Source organism: Capra hircus, chromosome 16 (assembly GCF_001704415.2).
Source record: "Capra hircus breed San Clemente chromosome 16, ASM170441v1, whole genome shotgun sequence".
In the NCBI taxonomy this organism is placed as follows: Eukaryota; Metazoa; Chordata; class Mammalia; order Artiodactyla; family Bovidae; genus Capra; species Capra hircus.
The window spans coordinates 78,387,610-78,407,511 of NC_030823.1; the positions used below are offsets into that span (position 1 = coordinate 78,387,610).

Genomic DNA, 19,902 nt, shown 5'->3' on the forward strand with positions numbered 1-19,902 from the left:
AGGCCGCGTTGCCCGTCTCTCCTGGCGACACAGACGCGCCCTGGCACCGTCAGTGTGCTGCAGCAGCCTCCCGTGACCAGAAGATGCCTGCGTGACAGGTGGCCCGCCACAGAATGCTGTAGGCTGGAAGCCGCTGTGATTATGGCTGTCTCACCGAGAGGTCACTCCACACCTCTCTCTGCCTCTGCATAATGTCCTGACCAAGCTCTGTCCACTGGATACGAAAGGCCCACAGTGGGCCTCGTGAGCTAGTATAGGTACCGCATGGGGGTCTTCGCAAGTTACAGAGTTGGGTTCACTTCAGCAGTCAAATTTGAACAACCAGGTGAATAAATGATCCTTTTAAAAGCTTGAACGAGGCCAACAGATCTCAGCCTCCAGCGCTAATCAGGGAAACAAAAAGCCAAACTGACTCCTACCAGATTGGCACAAATTGAAAATCTTAAAAGACGGTGGGCTTTCCTGGTGGTCTAGTGGTTAAGAGTTCACCCGCCAAGGAAGGGGACGTAGGCTCCATCCCTGGCCTGGGAAGATCCCATATACCTTTGGGCAACTAAGCCTGTGTGCCCTGGCGCCTGTGCTCGGCAACAAGAGAAACCACCGCAATGGAGACCTGCGCGCCACTCGCTACAACTAGAGAAAACCCCTGCCCAGCAACAACCCAGAGCAGCCACAAAGTAAAACTGAGAATTGTAAGACTGCGTGTTGGTACAGATGTGGATCTGACCAGACGCTGCTGAGAATCATTCATGGGACCACTCTGGGTGTGTGGAGTATACACAGGTTACAGCAGTCAGACATTACATGAAATAACACTACAGTGTGAGCAGCATCTGGCACCTGTCCTAAGTTACTTCATTTAAAAAATGCTGGGAGACTTCCCTGGCAGTCAGTGGTTAAGCGGCTCCAGTGCTTCCAGCACAGGGGATGCTTAAAAAAATTTTTTAATGCTGGTTCTGACTCACTAAGTTGTTTCATAACTCATCAGTGGGTCACAACTCACATTTTAAAAAAGTTACCCTTGAGAAACTTAGCTTGTACTAAAAAGTTTCATTGTAGCTGTACATAGCAACATACTACAGACAAGCCAAATGTCCAGAACTGCTGAGTGGAAAAATAAATCTTGGTTTATTCTTATGAAAGAGTTCAGCAATGAGAACTAGTTACAGGAAGGACAATGTGGCTGAATCTCAAGATTAGGAGAAGGGAGTAGGGCTACTTAGAGATACTCTATCTGGTGTGACTGCACTGAGGTGCTGTTCAAAAATGTACAGAATTAACTGAGTGCAGAAGTCTCAAACTGCTGACCTGCGGGCTGCACAGTGGAAGCAGCCCACCTCTGCCCAATAGCAGCCGTATCTTTACAGAGGGCTGCCTCTCAGGCTCACCCTCAGCCCTCCCCAGCAGTGCAGCCGCTTGTCTGGCCCTCGGAGGCGTCCACTAGTACAGAAAAGACCACATCTGGTCTAGCTCCATCCGTATTGTACTTGAGGAAATAGACCCTCAGCTACTGGTGAGGCCCCGTGTGTATGTTTCCTCATTGCTGGTGGACAGGACCCGGGAAAGGGTCTAAGCGAGGACATCTACTGAGCATCTTTTTCTTTGGCTGTGCTGGGTCTTCGTTGCCATGTGCAGGCTTTCTCTTGCTGCAGCAAGCGAGGGCTACTCTTCATTGCATGGGCTTCTGGTTTGGGGGGCTTCTCCCAAACCAGAAGAGTACAGAGGACAGAGCTGCAGAGTACAAGCTCTGGGCACACATGCTCAGCAGTTGCGACTCCCGGGCTCTCGAGCGCAGGCTCAGCAGTTGCAGTGCAGGGGCTTAGCTGCTCTGTATGGTGTGGGGTCTTCCCGGACCAGGCATTGAACCTGTGTCTTCTGCATTGACAAGCGGATTCCTCTCCACTGGGTCCCCAGGGAAATCCTCTGCACTTTCCATATGTCATTTTACGCTTTTATTTTTAACCCTTAATAGTAGGTAGTAGTATCCCATTCCACAGATGAAAAAAAGCTAAGGCCCTAAAAGACCAGGACTTTTTCACAAGATGGCAGGATCAGAGTATCTGAATCCAGGTTCAGATCTGACTTAAACCCCAGGTTTCAAAGCCTCGAATCATTTAAAGGTCCTGACTGACTATCCAGCCTCGCCTTCACCAACTCTGCTAACTAGCAGCAGGTACTACCTTCTTTCCCTAACTGCATGCTATGGTTCGGTCATTCATTTCCTAAATATTTGTTGAGGGCACTATAGGAGAAAAGTGATGAGAGAAACAGTGATGAGTTCTGATTAGAGAAAGGCCAAGAATGAAAGCTAAGACTCTGACGCGACCCTCTTCCAATCAGGTAAACAATTAGGGAAGAGGCTAATCAATCTCTAGTTGTAGAGCATCTATTGCCTTGCAACCTAAGAAAGGTTCAGCAAGGCCCTGTGTGTGAAGAAGTCCTTGACCCAAAATCTGCTGACAAAGGAGTCCCATCTCCCCAGAAAGCGTCTTCCTCAGTCAGGACCAGGAACCAGCCCTTGGGGGCATGAGCTAGGGCTGGGAGCAAATTCACGATGAATTTCAAAGCAGCAGCTGGGGCCCTGCTGTGATTACATTCCATAATTATGAGGCACATTCTCCTGTCTGCCACGCTCTGATGGCACAAAAATGCAGTGCCCTCTGCCTAACTGGTTTCGAGATTTGCCCCACATTCGATGTACTTGATGTAGAGCTCCACAACACATCCATGTTTCCCTTACTGAAACCCTTCAGTAGCTGTCAACACCCAGAGTCTTCCCAGGCGTCCAAACACCAAGGCAGGGCAATGTGTGGAACGTGACTGATCCACTCACCTCATCCAGACACAGCCCTCCAGCAACGGACCTAAGAACTCAGAATGAGTTTGGGCTGCAGGGTACCGAGTCAGATATCCAAAGTTTAGGACGGTGTCCCCGTGACTTGACTCAAAACATGTTAGGGCTGTACCCTTGAAGAAAACAGAAGAAGCCTGACTAGGCCTCTCGGTGTATTGGCTTTCTTGCTGGCAGTGTCCTTGCTTGCAGCCAGGAATTAGGCAATATCATTAAAGCAACTAGATGCTATTCTGCAGCCAGAAGACAAGGGATTATTTTTATTTAAATTATACATACATTAAGTCCACATGATGTAAAATTCAAAAGGGACAAAAATACGTAGAGGAGAAAATCTCTCCCACCCTGTCTCCCAAACAACCAGTTCCTCTCTCCAAAGAAATTTCTGTTGCTACTCTACTTTGTATCTTTCCAACTGCAATTTTTATACATATACTGGCAAATATGACTATATCTTTCCCTTCTACACAACTAATGGCAAAGAATACTCACTGTTCACAACTTCGTGGTATTGAATTGTACGGATGCACCACACGTTACTGAAACAGTCCCCAATCCAATCTACAAACAACCTTGTACACATATCCTTTTTCATGTGTGTGAGAATATGCAAAGGATACATATACCCAAAAAAAATCGGTTAAAGGATATCTGCATTCATCATTCTGGTGAACTTTTACAAAATGCCCCCAATAAAACCTGGATCAATCCTGCACTCAGAAATACGGAAATCAAGAGAATTTTAGATCAGAGATACTACATGAGAGATGGAAACACTACACAAAATTAGACTATAATACTGCCACCCGCTTGGCCATAGTTTTATTATCCCTGAAGAATCAAAGGCACCACAGTGGAAAACGGTACACTCAAGTACAGCTGGTTTGAACCTTCACAGGAACAGTATCAAGGAGCCTCATTCCCTTCCCAGGCGCTGATAAGTGCGCCAAAACCAATCAGAAGCAAAATTTCTAGCAGAACGCTCAGCACCCAGGAGCTGTGAAAGGCAGCAGAAGCGGACAGGGGGCCTGAGGACCCCCGGGACGTCTAAGGTCCTTCGCAGTCTCCCTGGCGGAGTCCCGCCTCCAGGGCCGCACGCCCCTTCCACGTAACTGTCTCGGAGGGCAAGCAGCAGAGAACCGCGCGGCGGTGGCCACAGACCCGACTGTGACGCAGAGAACGCCGAGGTCCGTGGTCGCGGGGCTCCGGGATTCTCATCACAGCGATGGTCGGCCCGAAAAGGCCACTGCGGACTATGGACGGGAGGAAACGGGGCGCCTCGGTGGGTTTCCTCGACGTGAGAGGGCGCCTGAACGCCTGTCAGGTGAAACGCGCCCTGCGGCCAGCTCCCTACCTTGGAAACCTCCGCACTCCTCTCGGGTCTCCGCGTCTTGAGGCCCCAGGGTCGGTGGTCGCAGGGAGTCTCGGCCGCGGGCCGCACCCGTGCCGGGGCCCGCGCCCCCTTCGCGCCGCGTCCCCCCGCTCCACCCAGGCCCGCCCGCGACGCCCGCGGCCACGTGACAGCGGCATCGCACGTGACGCGGGCAGGCGCGACGTCATCACGGCGCGCGGCCGCGGGCGCGGCGCCGGAGCCTCCGGGTCCGGGCGGCGGCGCTTGGGCACCTCCCGGGCCGCCCGCTTGCCCCGCGCCCGCCCGGCGGGCCGGAGCGCAGGTGAGTGGCCCGGGGGCGGCAGCCGGTGCCCTCCCCCGCCGCCGTCCCCTCAGGGCGGGCGGGGGCCTCCAGGCGTCGAGCGCCGCGACCTCCGTCTGGAGGCTGTCGGGGAGGGGGGCGCCGCTGCTGTTGTCGCCCGCCGGGAGGCGGCCCCTCCAGCGGGGAGCTCGCGGGGGGCCCCGGACCAGGTGCCCTGGGGCGGAGCGCGGCCGGGGACCCCGGGAGCGGGCAGCCGCACGCTGGGGCCGTGTCTGTCTGACAGGCAGAGCCGGCTCCGACCCGCCGCCCCAGGGTCCTCACCGTATAGCGGCGTCCGTGCGGGCCTTTCTCGCTCTCCAGAGTTGAAACGAAGTTGACTGCAGGAAGGTCTTTCTGGATGTCGTCTTATGCCAGGATGAGCCACCTCCTTTCCTGCGGAATGGATCCTGTGGAGTGGCTGGAGACCGTAAAGAATAGTGCGCTACCTATAAACAGGAGTAGATGAGGATTTAGGGTCTCGCTTTCCCTTTTCGTATAAAACTATGGTCGTGAGTTGTGGATTTTTGAAAAGCATAGTTTGATTTAATTTTCTTGGATCCTTACAGAAAATTTTGGATTCCACATAAGACAGACTCTTAGTAACCTTCCAATTTTGTTCCCCAGAAATTGTCCTTGAAGCAAATAAACAGAAATAAAATAATAACTGAAGCTTGTCAAAAATAAAGAAATTACTTCTATTAATTTTTTAACGTGTATCCTGTTACTGAGTTCATTTAATTTATGCATACAGTGAACTTTACAAGTAACTGGCTGTGGCCATAAAATTAGTAGTAGTGTTTTGATACGTTTTCTATCCCAGTAATTCTCTCATAGTATAGAAGAATTACTACAAATACTAATTTGTTAATATTGATGGATGTATACTAATAATTAGAGTAGGTGGACTTTCTGTAGAACTTCACTAGCTTAAGCTTGCATGGTCTCCATTATTCAGTGTAGGTACTCCATCCCCTGGAGAACGATAATGGCATCCCACTCCAGTATTCTTGCCTGGAGAATCCCCATGGACAGAGGATCATGGCGGGCTACAGTCCATAAGGTCACAAAGTGTCGGACATGACTGAAGTGACTTAGCGTGCAGGCGTGCATTGGGTCCTCATTTGAAGTTTCATTTTAAGAACAAATCCAAATATAGTCGGAAGTCATCATAAATAATTACTTGGGTGCTTCTTTAGGAAAAGTTTATTTTCACTGATACTGGCCTTTTGCTCTAGGTTGAAGGTGCAGTTCCTTTCTTGCATTCTGTTACTGAACGTTTATTATACACTTGCTGGGAGAGAAAAAAAAGATATATATATATAAAACTGGGTCCCCACCCTCTATAAATATTCAGCTACTTAATTTCCTTTAGGGTATTAAAAATAGTGACATCACACCTTTAAGAAATTGTATCTTCTGATTTTTACCATGAGAGAGAGCGGCCTTGTGAAGACAGGTGAGAGAGGAATAGTTTCTTTCTGCTTGCAGCAGAGTGTTGATGACAGTTATGTCAGGTGGTTTGGGCACTCCATGACAAGGGGAGTTCAGAGGGAGGAGGGATCCGATTTACTCAGGGGAGTTAGTGGCTGGGTTGTGTTGGTAATGCCAGGAAGAGGAGTGCGCTCTACCTGTGGATGTTTGAGTCTGATGGAGCCGCCTCTGTTTGTAAAGCTAGCTGAATATATGTAGTGTCCCCAGGCTTTCACACATGCTCCCTGGTTTTGTTCCTTGTACTTACAGAATTCAAGCACCCCTTTCACTCGCTCTCCACGTTGCTTGATGAGAGGCATCATGGCTCCCAAGGACATGATGACAAACACTCACGCTAAATCCATCCTCAACTCCATGAACTCCCTCAGGAAGAGCAACACCCTCTGTGATGTGACGCTGAGGGTGGAGCAGAAGGACTTCCCCGCCCACCGGATCGTGCTGGCTGCCTGCAGCGACTACTTCTGCGCCATGTTCACCAGCGAGGTACGTGCTGGACCGTCTCCTCACAGGTGGAGCCCACACACGTCACCTCGTGGGCATCTCATTCCACTGAATGAAATAGTGGAAGTTCTGTATGATTGCGAATCGCTATAGCCTGGCGTTCAACGGCAGACTCTGGATAACATCTGCCGTTTGACTGTGCGTTAGTTTTCTCATCTCAGAATGAGGAATGATGGTAGTACCCCATTTCATATGGTTGTTGTGACAGTTACCTGAGGAACTTACATGTGACGTGCTTAGAACAGCATCCAGCATGTAGCAAACACAGATGTCAGCCATCGGATTTTACTTACCAGTGTTTTAATTTGTTTTCCTATTTTCTTTCTTCTAAAGTGTAACATTGTAAAGAAGACCAGGGAAGAGGGAGGAGGGAAGGAAAGAGGAGCGAGAGTCTGTCCTCACCCCACTCCCTCCTGCAGTGTGTGAGGAAAAGCAGCCTTCCTCCTTCTCCCAGGGGGGTGTTAGTGCAGTCTCAGGTGGGTGGCGGAGGACTGGTACCTGGCTGTGTGGGCACACGAAACATCGCCAGAAAGGTGCCAACTTGGGAGCACAAACCCTTAACCAGGGAATTGGGGACACGCTGGCCTGGCAAAGAAAACATGGTGCTCGCAAAGTGTTAGGGAAAAGACTGCCGTGGTGATTGCCTGGCAAGACACGCAGTGTGTGGAGGAGCTGCTGAGTCATGAGGGGCTCGGAAAGCTGAGCAGAGGAGAGCGCTCTCAGCTTCCAGGACTGCAAGTCTGACTTTTTTATTTTAAGTAAATTGTCTCGATTATGTTGTTTATCTGTACTTGTGCGTAAACCTGACACACTTCGTCACGGTAATCATGTTTTAACGAAGGTCACCGGCCTGTGGGCCAGATGCTGTGTTAGACGATCGCCTGTCCCACTCACCCCAGGGATGGTTGTTACCATCTCATTTTACAAGTGAAGAAATAAGGTCTCAGATACGAAATGCCGTATAGCTTGTAAATGGTAGAGAGGATTTAATCCTAAATTAACTTAACTTGGTTTGCCATTCACTTCTCCGGGAACTTAACTTGACTCTAATTAAAGCCAGAGCCGTGTGAGACGCCAAGCCAGTGCTCAGCCACAGGGCTGGCGGGGAGAATGTGGAAGCCTGACCATTTGCAGGTCCTCCCGGGCTGCTGCGAGTGGCATTGTTCTTTATTACTTTTTTATGACTGAGTAATATTCCACTTGTGTGTGTCTGTGTGTGTCCCCCACGTATATACCACATCTTTATTCATCCGCTGATGGACGTGGAGGTTGCTTCCGTTGCTTCCGTGTCTTGGCTGTTCTAAGTAGTGCTGCTGTGAACACTGGAGTGCATGAATGTTTTCAAATTAAAGGTTTCATCTTTTTTGGAAATATGCTCAGGAGCAGGATTTCTGAATCATGTGGGACTCTTATTTGTAGTCTTTTAAGAATCTCCAGACTGGTCTCTATACCCTTGAATTTGTTTTTAACACTAAATGATTTAAACAGGAGGGTCCAGAGACCTGGATTCTAGGTTCAGTTCTCTTAGAAATTCTGTGTGAACCCTAGCGACCATCTCACCTCACTAGGTTGTCTGCAGAACAGAACGATTAAGCTTGCTGGTGTCTTCCTTCTCTCCCAGCTCTAGGTTTCCCCATAAATGTGGCGCCACTGAAGTAGCACCAGGTGGGGCAGGAGGCCTGGCTTCAGTCTGTCTCTTATTATTAATAGTGAAGACCCAGGTTAAGTCACGTTGTTTCTCTGAAGCTCAGACCCTTCGTGTGTTAAATGGCAGTGACATCAGACCTAATTGCCTTACCAGGCTGCTGTGACCATCAGATGAACTGATAGTAAATGAGAGGCACTCTGAAAAATTGTAAAGCGAGTATTAATGTGAAATACTGCAGTTGCTGTAAGTTCTTAGATAGTAAACTCATTTACATATTTAAACTATTAGGCTAATGGGCATATAGGTTACTGACTAAGAAACTCCTGACATGAATGTACTTATATATTTCTGTTCGTAAAGACTTATAGTTAGTAAAACGTTTTTCCAAAATAATGAACTGATGACATTTTCTGGTTTCTGGGATTTATTTTATTCTTGGCTTTGTTAGAGAATACTTTTTGATGATTCTGGACTGATGAAGGAATCAAAGTTGATCAAGATGTTTAGTTTCTAACAGACACACACTGGAGTTTTGTAAGTAATTGAAATTTCTAAACTAAGATCTAGTAAAACATTCATAAGGTGACCAGTTTTCAGATGGTTACTGTCCTGTGAAGCTGAAGATTTCCACCCTAGACAAACTGTTTTCTATGCGTGTCTGGCCTCAACTATACTCATAACCCCAAGGATATAGTCTAGACTAAATGTACCACCAGTAATTCAGTAATCCCGAAAGAGAATCAACCCAGTATTTGAGGAAGTATCAGACAATCCAGTTGTCTTCAGTGGTACAGTGGGACACCCTGAAGGTGGCCAGTGCAGCCTCAGGACAGGTGGGACGGTGCTGGCTCATTCTGGAGGGTCTGCATCCGGAACTCAGCAAAGTTCCTGTTTCCTCTGAAAAGCCCATGGACACTAGTGGCATGCTCATGGAACTTTTGGTTCTATTCCGTGTCTGCATTTGTTTTAATAAGAGAGCAGCATATTAAATTATTCACAAGTAAAATTGATATTCTCAGAAGGTGTCACCTCTGTGTGCTCTTGGGTTGCACATAGCTCCCCCCATTTGAAAAGCTGCAAATATATGCTGTATTTGCTTTGCACAGATCAAAAGAGATGACCTTTTTTTGTTAAAGACATGTATGCAGTTAATATTGTTAACATCCCTTCAAGGACCCAGATACGAGCCCCTGCCTTAACCTTGTGGAATTGCAACCACCGTGATCTCATGCCCTTTTCACTTTCAGCTCTCAGAGAAGGGGAAGCCGTATGTAGATATTCAGGGTTTAACTGCCTCCACCATGGAAATCCTGCTGGACTTTGTGTACACGGAGACCGTGCACGTGACTGTGGAGAACGTCCAGGAGCTGCTGCCTGCGGCCTGCCTGCTCCAGCTGAAAGGTACAGCTGCAGAGGCGTGCACCCACAGTGGCCCACGGACACGCCAGGTCGTGGGAGTGAGGGGCACGATGGGCCTCAGGGTTAATGTCCATGGCTGAGAAGCTGAGGCTTCAGTCGCAGAGTAGAAGACCCTCCAGGTGTGCTCTCTGGCTCTTTAGTAAAGAGGGCACGTGCTTTCTGTTTGTGAAAATATGCAGGAGGGGCCAGTAGAGGCCTTTCCTTCCGTCTGTGTGCACAGCCGTCCTGTAGGGGGTCATGAGACACAGTTACAAGTCATTGTCTCCATGGAAGGGAGCTCCGGCAGGTGCCTGGGTGGGTAAGGGGGCTGGGGGCCACTCACACGGGCCCTTTAACCTTCTGAACCATAGAAATTGCCTATTGAACATGTAGGTTGACCCACAAGAGTGAAAGTGTAAGGCTTCCACAGCACTGGCGACAGTTCCCCTTCCAGGTGCCGATCTGCGCTAACCTCCAGATCTGTTTCTGATAGTTTTTAGAACATGACTGGAGGAGTGCGAGGCCTTTGCGTTAGTGCCAGCTCTAAACGAACGTTACACTCAGAGCTTTTCAGTTGGACAAATAGGAGAGTGTCTCCAGCCCCTCCTGTTTGTCCTTCTTTGGCATCTTTCAGTAAGTCCTCGTGTGGAGCAGGGATTAGGTGGATTGTGCTCAGTGACAGTTGGTTCTGTAGCGTGATGCCCAGGAGTTTTACAGGCATGTCTGTGTGATTGTGGCGGTGTCCATAAACACAGTCCGTCCTGCTGCACTTGTTTCAAGGCTGCAGCACACATTTGTAAAGGCTTTGCTGAAGGCTGCATAGCACGTAAGACGGAAATAGGATTTGGATTCCCAAAGAATGAAATTTCTAAACTGATTCTTAGGCATTGAGCCAGGGTCCCTCTGATCCCACTTGGAGAGGTTGTGACCCAGGGACTGAGGCCTGTCCTGCCAAGTGTCCTCAGGACCCCTGTCTATGTCTGTCTAGGCGTGAAGCAAGCCTGCTGCGAGTTCTTGGAAAGCCAGCTGGACCCTTCCAACTGCCTGGGCATCCGGGACTTCGCTGAGACTCACAACTGTGTTGACCTGATGCAAGCAGCTGAGGTTTTTAGCCAGAAGCATTTTCCTGAAGTGGTACAGCATGAAGAGTTCATTCTTCTCAGCCAAGGAGAGGTGGAAAAGCTCATCAAGTGCGATGAGATTCAGGTACCTACCTGCTTGGCATCACCTCTCTTCAGGACTGGGCCAAAGACCAAAAAGAAAGATGGAGGTGCTGTGCTTCCGTAGCAGGGCTTTCAGCCGGGTGTCCACATTAGCTGAAAGGTTTGAGCACGTGTCCCTGAAATTATATGCCAAATGGATTTGCATGTTTATGGGAGGGAGTTCACTTCTTCCTCAATGAAATCTGTGATCCCAGTGGTTAAGAGTCACTATTAAACAGCGTGGAATAAGCAGAAATGGGAAGTTAAGTGGATTTTTGTAGAATACGTCTCGTTACCCATTCACTTCTTTTGAAACATGTACTGACAGTGTCTCCCACGCAGCAGCCACGGTCTGGGTGCTGGGGAGCTGAGAGTGAGTAAAGCACAGTCTTGTTTGCAGGGGATTCACAGTGTCGTAGTGGAGGCAAACGGGAAGACGCAGGTGCTAACGGTGTCGGGAGAATCACGAGCCTGTTCAGAGTGAGGAAGAAGAAAGAAGAGTCAGCCTCTGGGTCTAGATGAGACGGTAGAGGAAGTGGGTCAGGAGGACGGAACAGAAGGCTGCAGACTGCAAGCAGGAGCACGGAGGTCAGCACCTCTGGGCGTGGCGGGCTCTGCTGGCTGAGCTGGGCAGCAGTGGCGTCCCGCCGGCCTGCGCCCCGCGTCCAGGGATGCTGCCCCACAGGGAGGAGCCTGGGGGCTCGTGTAGGTCTGTAGCTAGGCGGGACCCCGAGTGTGTGCAGTGGGGCCGTCATGTCGCTGAGGCCAGCAGCCATCTTGGCGGCCCAGCTCTCCCTCTGGCTTCTGGAAGCTCCGAGCAGAGGCTCATTCTTGGGGAGGAGTCCCTCTGGGGGCTTTGCTTCCCCAGCTGAGACGGTGACCCTCAGGGAGGATCCTCTACAGAGGCTGAGAGTTCCCCTCTCTCTCTCTCACTGTCCTCAGATAACAAATGAAAATGACTGTAGATGACTGGACCCCAGACGTTCAGGGCACCTCAGTATAAATAAGAGGTGTCAATACATTGGAAGGAAAGTTTGACTGATCCTCTAAGTGCTAGAAAAGGATGTGTTGCTTAAAGACAGTCTAATATATTTAGTAAGCGTATTCAGCAAGCTGGTTTATTTTGTTGAATCTAGGATTTTCATGCAGTAGCAAGCCTTGAGTGTATCTCTTAGCAGCGTTCACCCGGCTTTGTGTTGGCACCTCTGCCAGGTGGCTTTTCTGAGGGAACTGGATCGAGGCATGCCCACACCCTTGTTTCTGACTAGGTTCACGTGTGGTTCACGTCTGCCCGAGACGCTGCTCCTGCAAGGGCTTCGGGGCCGAGTGTCTGTGACCTATTCTCGCCCGTGGGGCGCGGGGGGAGCTGGGTCCTCGCACGGGACGCCAAACCGGTGGTAGAGGGGGCCCCACAGACGTAAGCTTCACTGCGAACACTCATAAAGTAACCAACTCCTGGCTCATTTATCAAGTATTTATTGAGTTCTTCCTGTGTGCCCAGAGCAGTTCTGGGCTGGGGATCTGGTTATGGACAAAATGGACCAAAAGCCTTGTACCCTGGAGTTTCCATTCTCACGATACCATTCTTGGCATTTTAAAATGTGATTTAATTCTCAGAACCGTCTCTAGTTTTCCTAGATGAGTCATCACCCACACACGGCTCGAGGGGCAGGACTCGGCCACCCTCGCCTCCAGACCGTTCTTGCAACCACGAGGCTGGGAGCCGGCCGCCTCTTAGTTTGTCTCTGCTTGACCGAATCAGGGAGCCTTCGTTTAAGAGCAGTGGAGACTGTGAATAAAGCTGGCTGGAGCAGGGAGGGCAGTGAGCTAACCTCTTCAGAAACCAGGACTAACTCTTCTGTACCATCTTCCTCAAGTATCTGGCGAGAATGGCCTTTGCTTTTTTCAGAAAATGACATTTTTTCCTCTTTTATATGCCAGCCAGAAGCATTAGCCAGATGTCTGACCCTGTTGCTAACTAACACTTCCTCTGGACCATATGAAACAATACCACTCGAAACAACGGAGGCAGTATGTCATGTTGTGTAAAACAACATGGGCTTCAGACTCAGGCTGGAGTTTGGTTTTGGCGGTGGGGCATGTGTTCCTAACCACTCATCTTCAGATTCCTCTCCCATAAAATGCAGAAAATAGTTGTACTTAGTACGTAGGGCTGTTCTAATGTCAGCTGATACATAAAATAATTCTCTGTGAAAATTTATTGCAGAGAAATTTTCTCTGTAGTGAAGCATTAATGTTGGGGGCTTCTCCTCTCAGTTTAGCTGTTTCTCTGCAATGCTTGTTTATTCCGTCTTTAGTAAGATCAAAGATCTCTGCTTATGATGGAAAAACCCCATTTTCAATGGATGTATCTCATCGAAACCTAGAATGTGTCAGAGTCCAGCACTCAGCTGTTCAGAACTCTGAGCCTGTCGTCCTTACCAAAGCCAAAGTTCATTTAAAAATCACGGCCACTCTTCTGCACCCTCCCCTGCGTCTGGTCCATCGGTAGACTGGGCTCGCTTGACCCCCTGTGAGCTCAGTGTGTGAAGCCTGTCAGCACTGCCATCGTCTCAGCCTCGCCGCCCTCTGCCTGTTGGGCCCAGGGTAGCCCCTGTCTGGGCTCCCAACACGCAGCCCTTCTAAACCATCCTCTGTGGTTGCCAGAGCAACTTTACGAAACATCGGTGTGGTCCCGTCACTTACCTGCTTGGCGCCCTTTCACGGTTTGGAGGAAAGTCCAGTCTTGTGCAGGGTTTGCTCCTCCAGCTTGACCTTTTCCGTTGCCTCCCTCGCTCATCCCACCACACCGGGCTCGGTCGTTTCCCAGGCTGTCCAGCAGAAGGTTCTGTGAAGGTGGAGGGGCCCTGTGTCCGTGCTGGCCAGTTCACTGACCCCAAGCACGGGTGGCCTGGAGCACTTGTGAAGTGCAGCCAGTGGGACTGAAAAGCTGAGTCTGGTTTCCTAGCTGCACTGCGCGGCTTGCAGGATCCCAGTTCCCAGACCAGGGATCGAACCAGGCTCCCAGCAGCTGAAGCGCCATCCTAACCATTGGCCTGCCAGGGAATTCCTGAAGCGGGATGTTTAGTTTTAGCTTCACTTGAATTAATGTAGATGTCAGCAGCACGTGGGGCTTGTGGCTGCTGTTTTGGACAGTGTGGCTGTAGGGCTTCTCCAGGCGCTTGCTGTCTGCCGAGGCTAACTGCTGCCCCCCCGCCAGGTGGAAGCCTACAGCTCCTACAGGAAGGCCTTCCCTGTCCCATCACTCTGCATAAAGAAATCTCAAGTTCAAGTCAGTCTGTCTCCAGCCCCCGGACTTTTCCCATTTGATACATAATAACAAAGTGAGATTGTTTGCTTTTCTGACTTAACAGTTATCTCCCCACTTTAAGAGGAAGGTTCATGTCTGATTTGTCCCTCCAGAGTAGTTCCTGGCACTTAGTAGGTGTTTGGTAAATCCATCAAATGAATGAACGTCCGGAAGCATTTTCTGTCCGTTCAGTTCTTTGGAGAAGCCCCCAGAACGGCTTCTCTCTCTGGGCGCTGTCACACTCTGAGAGGATCTCAGGACAGGCGGGCGCCGGGGCCAGGTCCTCGGTGTCAGTCTTGTGAGTCCTGGTGCTCACTGTACCGAGTGCTCGTCCAGGGAAAAGGCTTCATATCCTGCCTGTCACATGTAGCTCAAACCTCAGTTCCCCAAAAGATTAATTATATGTATCATCTCAAATTGCATGGTACCTAGTACAGCATAGTTGCTCAAGTGCTCATTGATGATGCTTTGAAGACTCCGTGTTCCTTGCAATGTTTTAAGGGAGGTTCCTGCTCACGGGCCTGACTGAGGAGTTGGGGAGCAAGGCTGGACCTCCTTAAACAGCAGCTGTGAATAAATGTGTCCTGACAGCCAGTTTTGAATAGGGCAGCAGGTTCCCCTTTTGCCTACTAAGATTTCAGAAATGACCAGAAAAAATTCAGGAATGGAGAAAATTCTGAATTAAAACCTGATTTGTGCCTGATGGTCTATTAGGTACCCTCTCTCTTAGATGTTTTTCACCCATTCTGGCTATAACTCTTCTCATGGTCTTAGCACGTTGTGTCTGAAACGATTGTTTCCCCAAGAGCCTGGCTGTTTCTGGGAGATGGGGGTTACTCGGGGGAGGGGAATGGAAGATGGCTCCAGAGCGCCCCAACAGCGTGTCCCGCTCCTGCAGGTGGATTCTGAAGAGCCGGTCTTCGAGGCTGTGATCAACTGGGTGAAGCACGCCAAGAAAGAGCGGGAGGGGTCCTTGCCGGACCTGCTGCAGTACGTCCGCATGCCCCTGCTGACCCCCCGCTACATCACAGACGTCATAGACACTGAGGTGAGTCGCCGGAACAGGGGCATCTCTGCAGCTTCACGTCCTGCACCCAGAACTGGTCCCCCTAGCGGCACAAGCACCCCGGAGCCTGTCCCGGTGCCCGGGACGTGCACAGTGCAGGGTCTGCCGGCGGTTGCCAGGCAAGTCGGGCTCCCAGCAGAAACGGGAGTCTGAGGCTTCATTTAACTTTGCCCTTTGTTGTCTTTTGTTTTGCAAGCCCCTCATTATTTTGCATAGCAGTATTGGATGATAAATTTTGTCCCTTTCTCAGTTTAAAAAAATTATTCCAAAAAAAATTCGTCCATGAGAGGGGACATAGGTAAGCCTATGACTGATTCATGTAAAGCAATTATCCTTCAATTAAAAAGAAATTTTAAAAAATGCAAGGCAAAAAAGAGCAAAAAAAAAAGTTTGTTTCAAATTCCCTTGGAAAAGACACTTTCCTTATCAAGTCTTCATTTTTGACCTCTGGGAAGGTCAGCTTGAAAGGAGTTTGGTGTGTTTCACATCAGCTTGGGTCGTGTCTTGTTTGTTACAAGCTTTTCTTCAGCCTCAGGTCCCTGTGGGGCGTTTCCTGACTTTCTCCACAAGCCATCGGGACCACCCTGGAGACCACCAGTGTGTAAAGTGTGGGCGAGACTGGCCCAGCCCGTCTGAAAGTTCATCACAGACGCCTTTCCGGGCGTTGGCTTTCGGGGGTCTCCAGCTGCTCAGTGTCATCTCTCAACCCCGTCTCGTTTGTGCACCTCCTTCCTGTGGTCCATCACGTGCCCTCACCTACCTTTGAACCGTGTGACGTCTGTTCAAAACAAACCTCTTTGCAATCAGTCCCGGAAACCCACGGCCTGACCCCTGCTGGCAGGCCTCCTGAAGGCCCGTGGCTCACTCTCCTCCTGCTCTTCCAGCCTTTCATCCGCTGCAGCCTGCAGTGCAGGGACCTCGTTGACGAAGCCAAGAAGTTCCACCTGAGACCCGAGCTGCGCACCCAGATGCAGGGGCCCCGGACGAGGGCGCGGCTTGGTAAGCTGGTGGCTCGTGTTCGCTGTGTCGTCGTGAGCAAGGCCCGCTACCTCCCTGACCTTGCCCTCCTAGAAACCAAGTTCATGTGACTGTTTGGAGGGTAAGATGAGATACAGCGAGGAAAGCACTTTATAAATGTCAAGTGTTAGGCAGTGTAAGTTCCAGGTATATTTCAGCATTTTGGGGCCTGTGGATTAGAGCTCTCTCAGGTGCCGTGTAGTCAGTGAATGGCCTGCTGCCCTGCGCCTCCCTCCTCCATGTGGAGAGGAGGCAAGGAGGAAGCCTTGCGGGTTAGGCAAGGGTCCGGGAGGTCGGAGGCGGTGCCGTGCAGCGGGCGAGGGCCTAGAGCCAAGCCAGACGGGCGGTGCTCACCCCCGATTACCACTCACCGCGGGTGTGAGCTTTGGCAGGAAACTTAACCCCTCTGGGTCCATCCCCGCATCTGTGAAATGGATCATCACAGCTCCAGCCTTGCAGGTTGCTGTGAAAGGGAGTGCGTGCCGCCTCTGGAGGCTGTCGCTTCAGTGGACAGGCCTGGGCTCAGGTCCCGGCAGCCGCTGGCCGGCCTGTGGGCCTAGGCAGGGCGTCCGCTGGCCTAAGCTGACGCCTCTGCCTCTGAAACGAGGATGCCAGCGTCTTCTCACGCTGGTTGCCGCGGGGGCTGAATGAGATCGTGCGTGTACGATGCCTGCGCTCCACCTGGCGCGGGGTCTGTGCTCACATGTGCGCTCACCGTCCCGGGAGCCCAAGCGTTTGGCAGCTTATAATTACTCTGTGCACATGAGGCAGTGTTTTGTTGTTATTATTTCCTGATTTTACTCTGGCCTGACTGTGGCCTCATGCGTGCTGAGGGATTAATTGACAATTAAGCCTTTCGTTCATAGATATAAGTAGAGTGATGATTTATCTCATCCTAGTGGCAGAATTAATAGGCCTGTAGAAATTTCAGAAATGAAGAGAAGCGAAAGAGTGAACGAGCCACCTGGAATTCCACCACGCAGAGACACTGCTTCTTGTTGCTTTGTCTGTAAAGGGATGCCACTCTGTTAACCCCGGGAGATGACAGAATGTGACTTGTGTCTCAATATATATACAGAGATTTATAATCAGCATGAGACACGTGGAGAAAATATAAAAAGAAAATTTTTGAAAAAGGTTGAAGGACTGAGTGTGAAAAATCATGAAAATATTAGAAGAAATTATAGGAAAATATTTGTGTAACTTCTGGGTGGCCTTTTTTTTCTATTTTTATGATAAATACAAATGACATAAAATTTATCGTCTTACCACCTTGTATACATTTCAGTTGTTAAATATGGTCACACAGCTCCCATGTCTAGAACCGCTTTTATCTTACAGAACTAACGTTCTGTATCCGTGAGACAGCAACCTCCCTTCCCTCTGTCCCTTTTTAACTAAAACAGGAAAACTTAGAGCCCTTCATGGTCACTTGACTGCATCAGGTTGATTTTTTTTTGGTGTTTTTTTAATGATGGCAAAAGGCAAAGACACGGACTGGTGGACTGGGAGAAAATACACTCAATACATCTGACAACAGCTTAGCATTTCTACTATAAAAAGAACCTGTGCGCAGCGACAAGGAAAAGAGCAGAGGCCTCGCACAGCAGGGCATGGGAAGCGAACAGGTAGCGCCCAGAGCACCTTGTGAGAGGGAGGCTGGGCGCCCGAAAGACGCTGCTCCCGCAGGTCTGGACAGGGTGCGCAGCCTGTGTGTCCCATCGGGAGCCTGTCCTGTGGGGACAGTGTACAGTATAGACGTAAGCACAAAAGAGTCCAGACACAGGCATAAGAATGTTCACCACAAATTGCTAATATCGAGAAAAAAAAAATGAGTACAACCTGCACGCCAAGTAAAGGGGAATGGCTGGTTGAATGATAGCACAGCTGGGATGTCAGGAACCTTAAAGGCGTCGAGTCAGATTCACTGACTTAATTGTGTGCTCTGAGCGAGGGGAAGGAAAGACTCTTCCGGGTGTGTGTGTTTACCTGAGCACAGAAAAGGGTGTGTATGCAGGATAAACACTAACCCTTTAATAAAGTGAGATTGCAGGGGGATATTAACCACTAAGGCTTTGTTTACATGCCTCTTTGTTACTGCCATACGCTTGTGGTTACACAAAATAACAAGGAGTGTTCTCTGAATACCAGCTGAGCAGTGAGGTGCTGCAAGGAACCTGGCGCTCGGAGACAGGACATTCCACTCGCTTTGGTTCCTGCTCCCAGTTCCGCCACTTGCCCTAGTAACTCGCTGTCTGAACCAGGACGCATCCTTCAGCACCTCTGGATTACCACCAGCTGCACATCCGAGGAGTTAAGTCAGTCACTAGAGTTCTTTCCAACACAGAAGATGTGTTTCTTTTTTGTAGAGCCAAAGGGCCCCCGCCAGTTCATAATTGTTAAGTGGAGCTACACTGACACTCTGTGTGAACCAGCAAGCCCAGAGGTGCTTTAGAGTTTGATTCCTGCCTTTGTTTGAACAGGCAGCAGAAAAGCTCTGTGGCTCAAAGAAGTGGCTAGTGGTCCTGCCCTGGAGGGTTAAGAATGTGATCCTGCACGCCCGCATGGTGCTGAGGTCCTTTTTGCAGAAGTCCTCAGTTCAGTCAGTCAGTCGTGTCCAACTCTTTGTGACCTCATGAATCGCAGCACGCCAGGCTCCCTGTCCATCACCAACTCCCGGAGTTCACTCAGACTCGGCGTCCATCGAGGCAGTGATGCCATCCAGCCACCTCATCCTCTGTCGTCCCCTTTTCCTCCCACCCCCAATCAGAGTCTTTTCCAATGAGTCAACTCTTCGCATGAGGTGGCCAAAGTACTGGAGTTTCAGCTTTAGCATCATTCCTTCCTAAGAAATCCCAGGGCTGATCTCCTTCAGAATGGACTGGTTGGATCTCCTTGCAGTCCAAGGGACCCTCAAGAGTCTTCTCCAACACCACAATTCAAAAGCATCAATTCTTCAGCACTCAGCCTTCTTCACAGTCCAACTCTCACATCCATACGTGACCACAGGAAAAACCATAGCCTTGACTAGACGGACCTTAGTCGGCAAAGTAAAGTCTCTGCTTTTGAATATGCTGTCTAGGTTGGTCATAACTTTTCTTCCAAGAAGTAAGCGTCTTTTAATTTCATGGCTGCAGTCACCATCTGCAGTGATTTTGGAGCCCAAAAAAAATAAAGTCTGACACTGTTTCCACTGTTTCCCCATCTATTTCCCATGGAGTGATGGGACCGGATGCCATGATCTTCGTTTTCTGAATGTTGAGCTTTAAGCCAACTTTTTCACTCTCCTCTTTCACTTTCATCAAGAGGCTTTTTAGCTCCTCTTCACTTTCTGCCATAAGGGTGGTGTCATCTGCATATCTGAGGTTATTGATATTTCTTCCAGCAATCTTGATTCCAGCTTGTGCTTCTTCCAGCCCAGCCTTTCTTATGATGATCTCTGCATATAAGTTAAATAAGCAGGGTGACAATATACAGCCTTGATGTACTCCTTTTCCTATTTGGAACCAGTTTGTTGTTCCATGTCCAGTTCTAACTGTTGCTTCCTGACCTGCATACAGATTTCTTAAGAGGCAGGTCAGGTGGTCTAGCATTCCCATCTCTTTCAGAATTTTCCACAGTTTATTGTGATCCACACAGTCAAAGACTTTGGCATAGTCAATAAAGCAGAAATAGATGTTTTTTCGATGATCCAGCAGATGTTGGCAATTTGATCTCTGATTCCTCT

The 19,902-nt window shown here is 49.6% G+C and overlaps 1 protein-coding gene across 3 annotated transcripts in view; it reads left to right on the plus strand.

The window, feature by feature from the left end:
- Positions 3,119 to 19,902, plus strand: part of KLHL12 (kelch like family member 12) — a 28,668-nt gene continuing 11,884 nt past the window's right edge. Inside the window, exons 1-6 of one of the 3 annotated variants that reach the window (XM_013970459.2) lie at positions 3,119 to 4,171; positions 6,273 to 6,516; positions 9,430 to 9,583; positions 10,569 to 10,786; positions 14,991 to 15,140; positions 16,043 to 16,157. In XM_013970459.2, coding sequence (XP_013825913.1) covers positions 4,077 to 4,171; positions 6,273 to 6,516; positions 9,430 to 9,583; positions 10,569 to 10,786; positions 14,991 to 15,140; positions 16,043 to 16,157 — 976 coding nt within the window. In that variant the 5' untranslated portion in view covers positions 3,119 to 4,076. Of the gene's footprint in view, positions 4,172 to 4,416; positions 4,525 to 6,272; positions 6,517 to 9,429; positions 9,584 to 10,568; positions 10,787 to 14,990; positions 15,141 to 16,042; positions 16,158 to 19,902 lie in introns of those variants that run through there. The other 2 variants (XM_013970458.2, XM_018060844.1) reach the window with 2 other exon arrangements.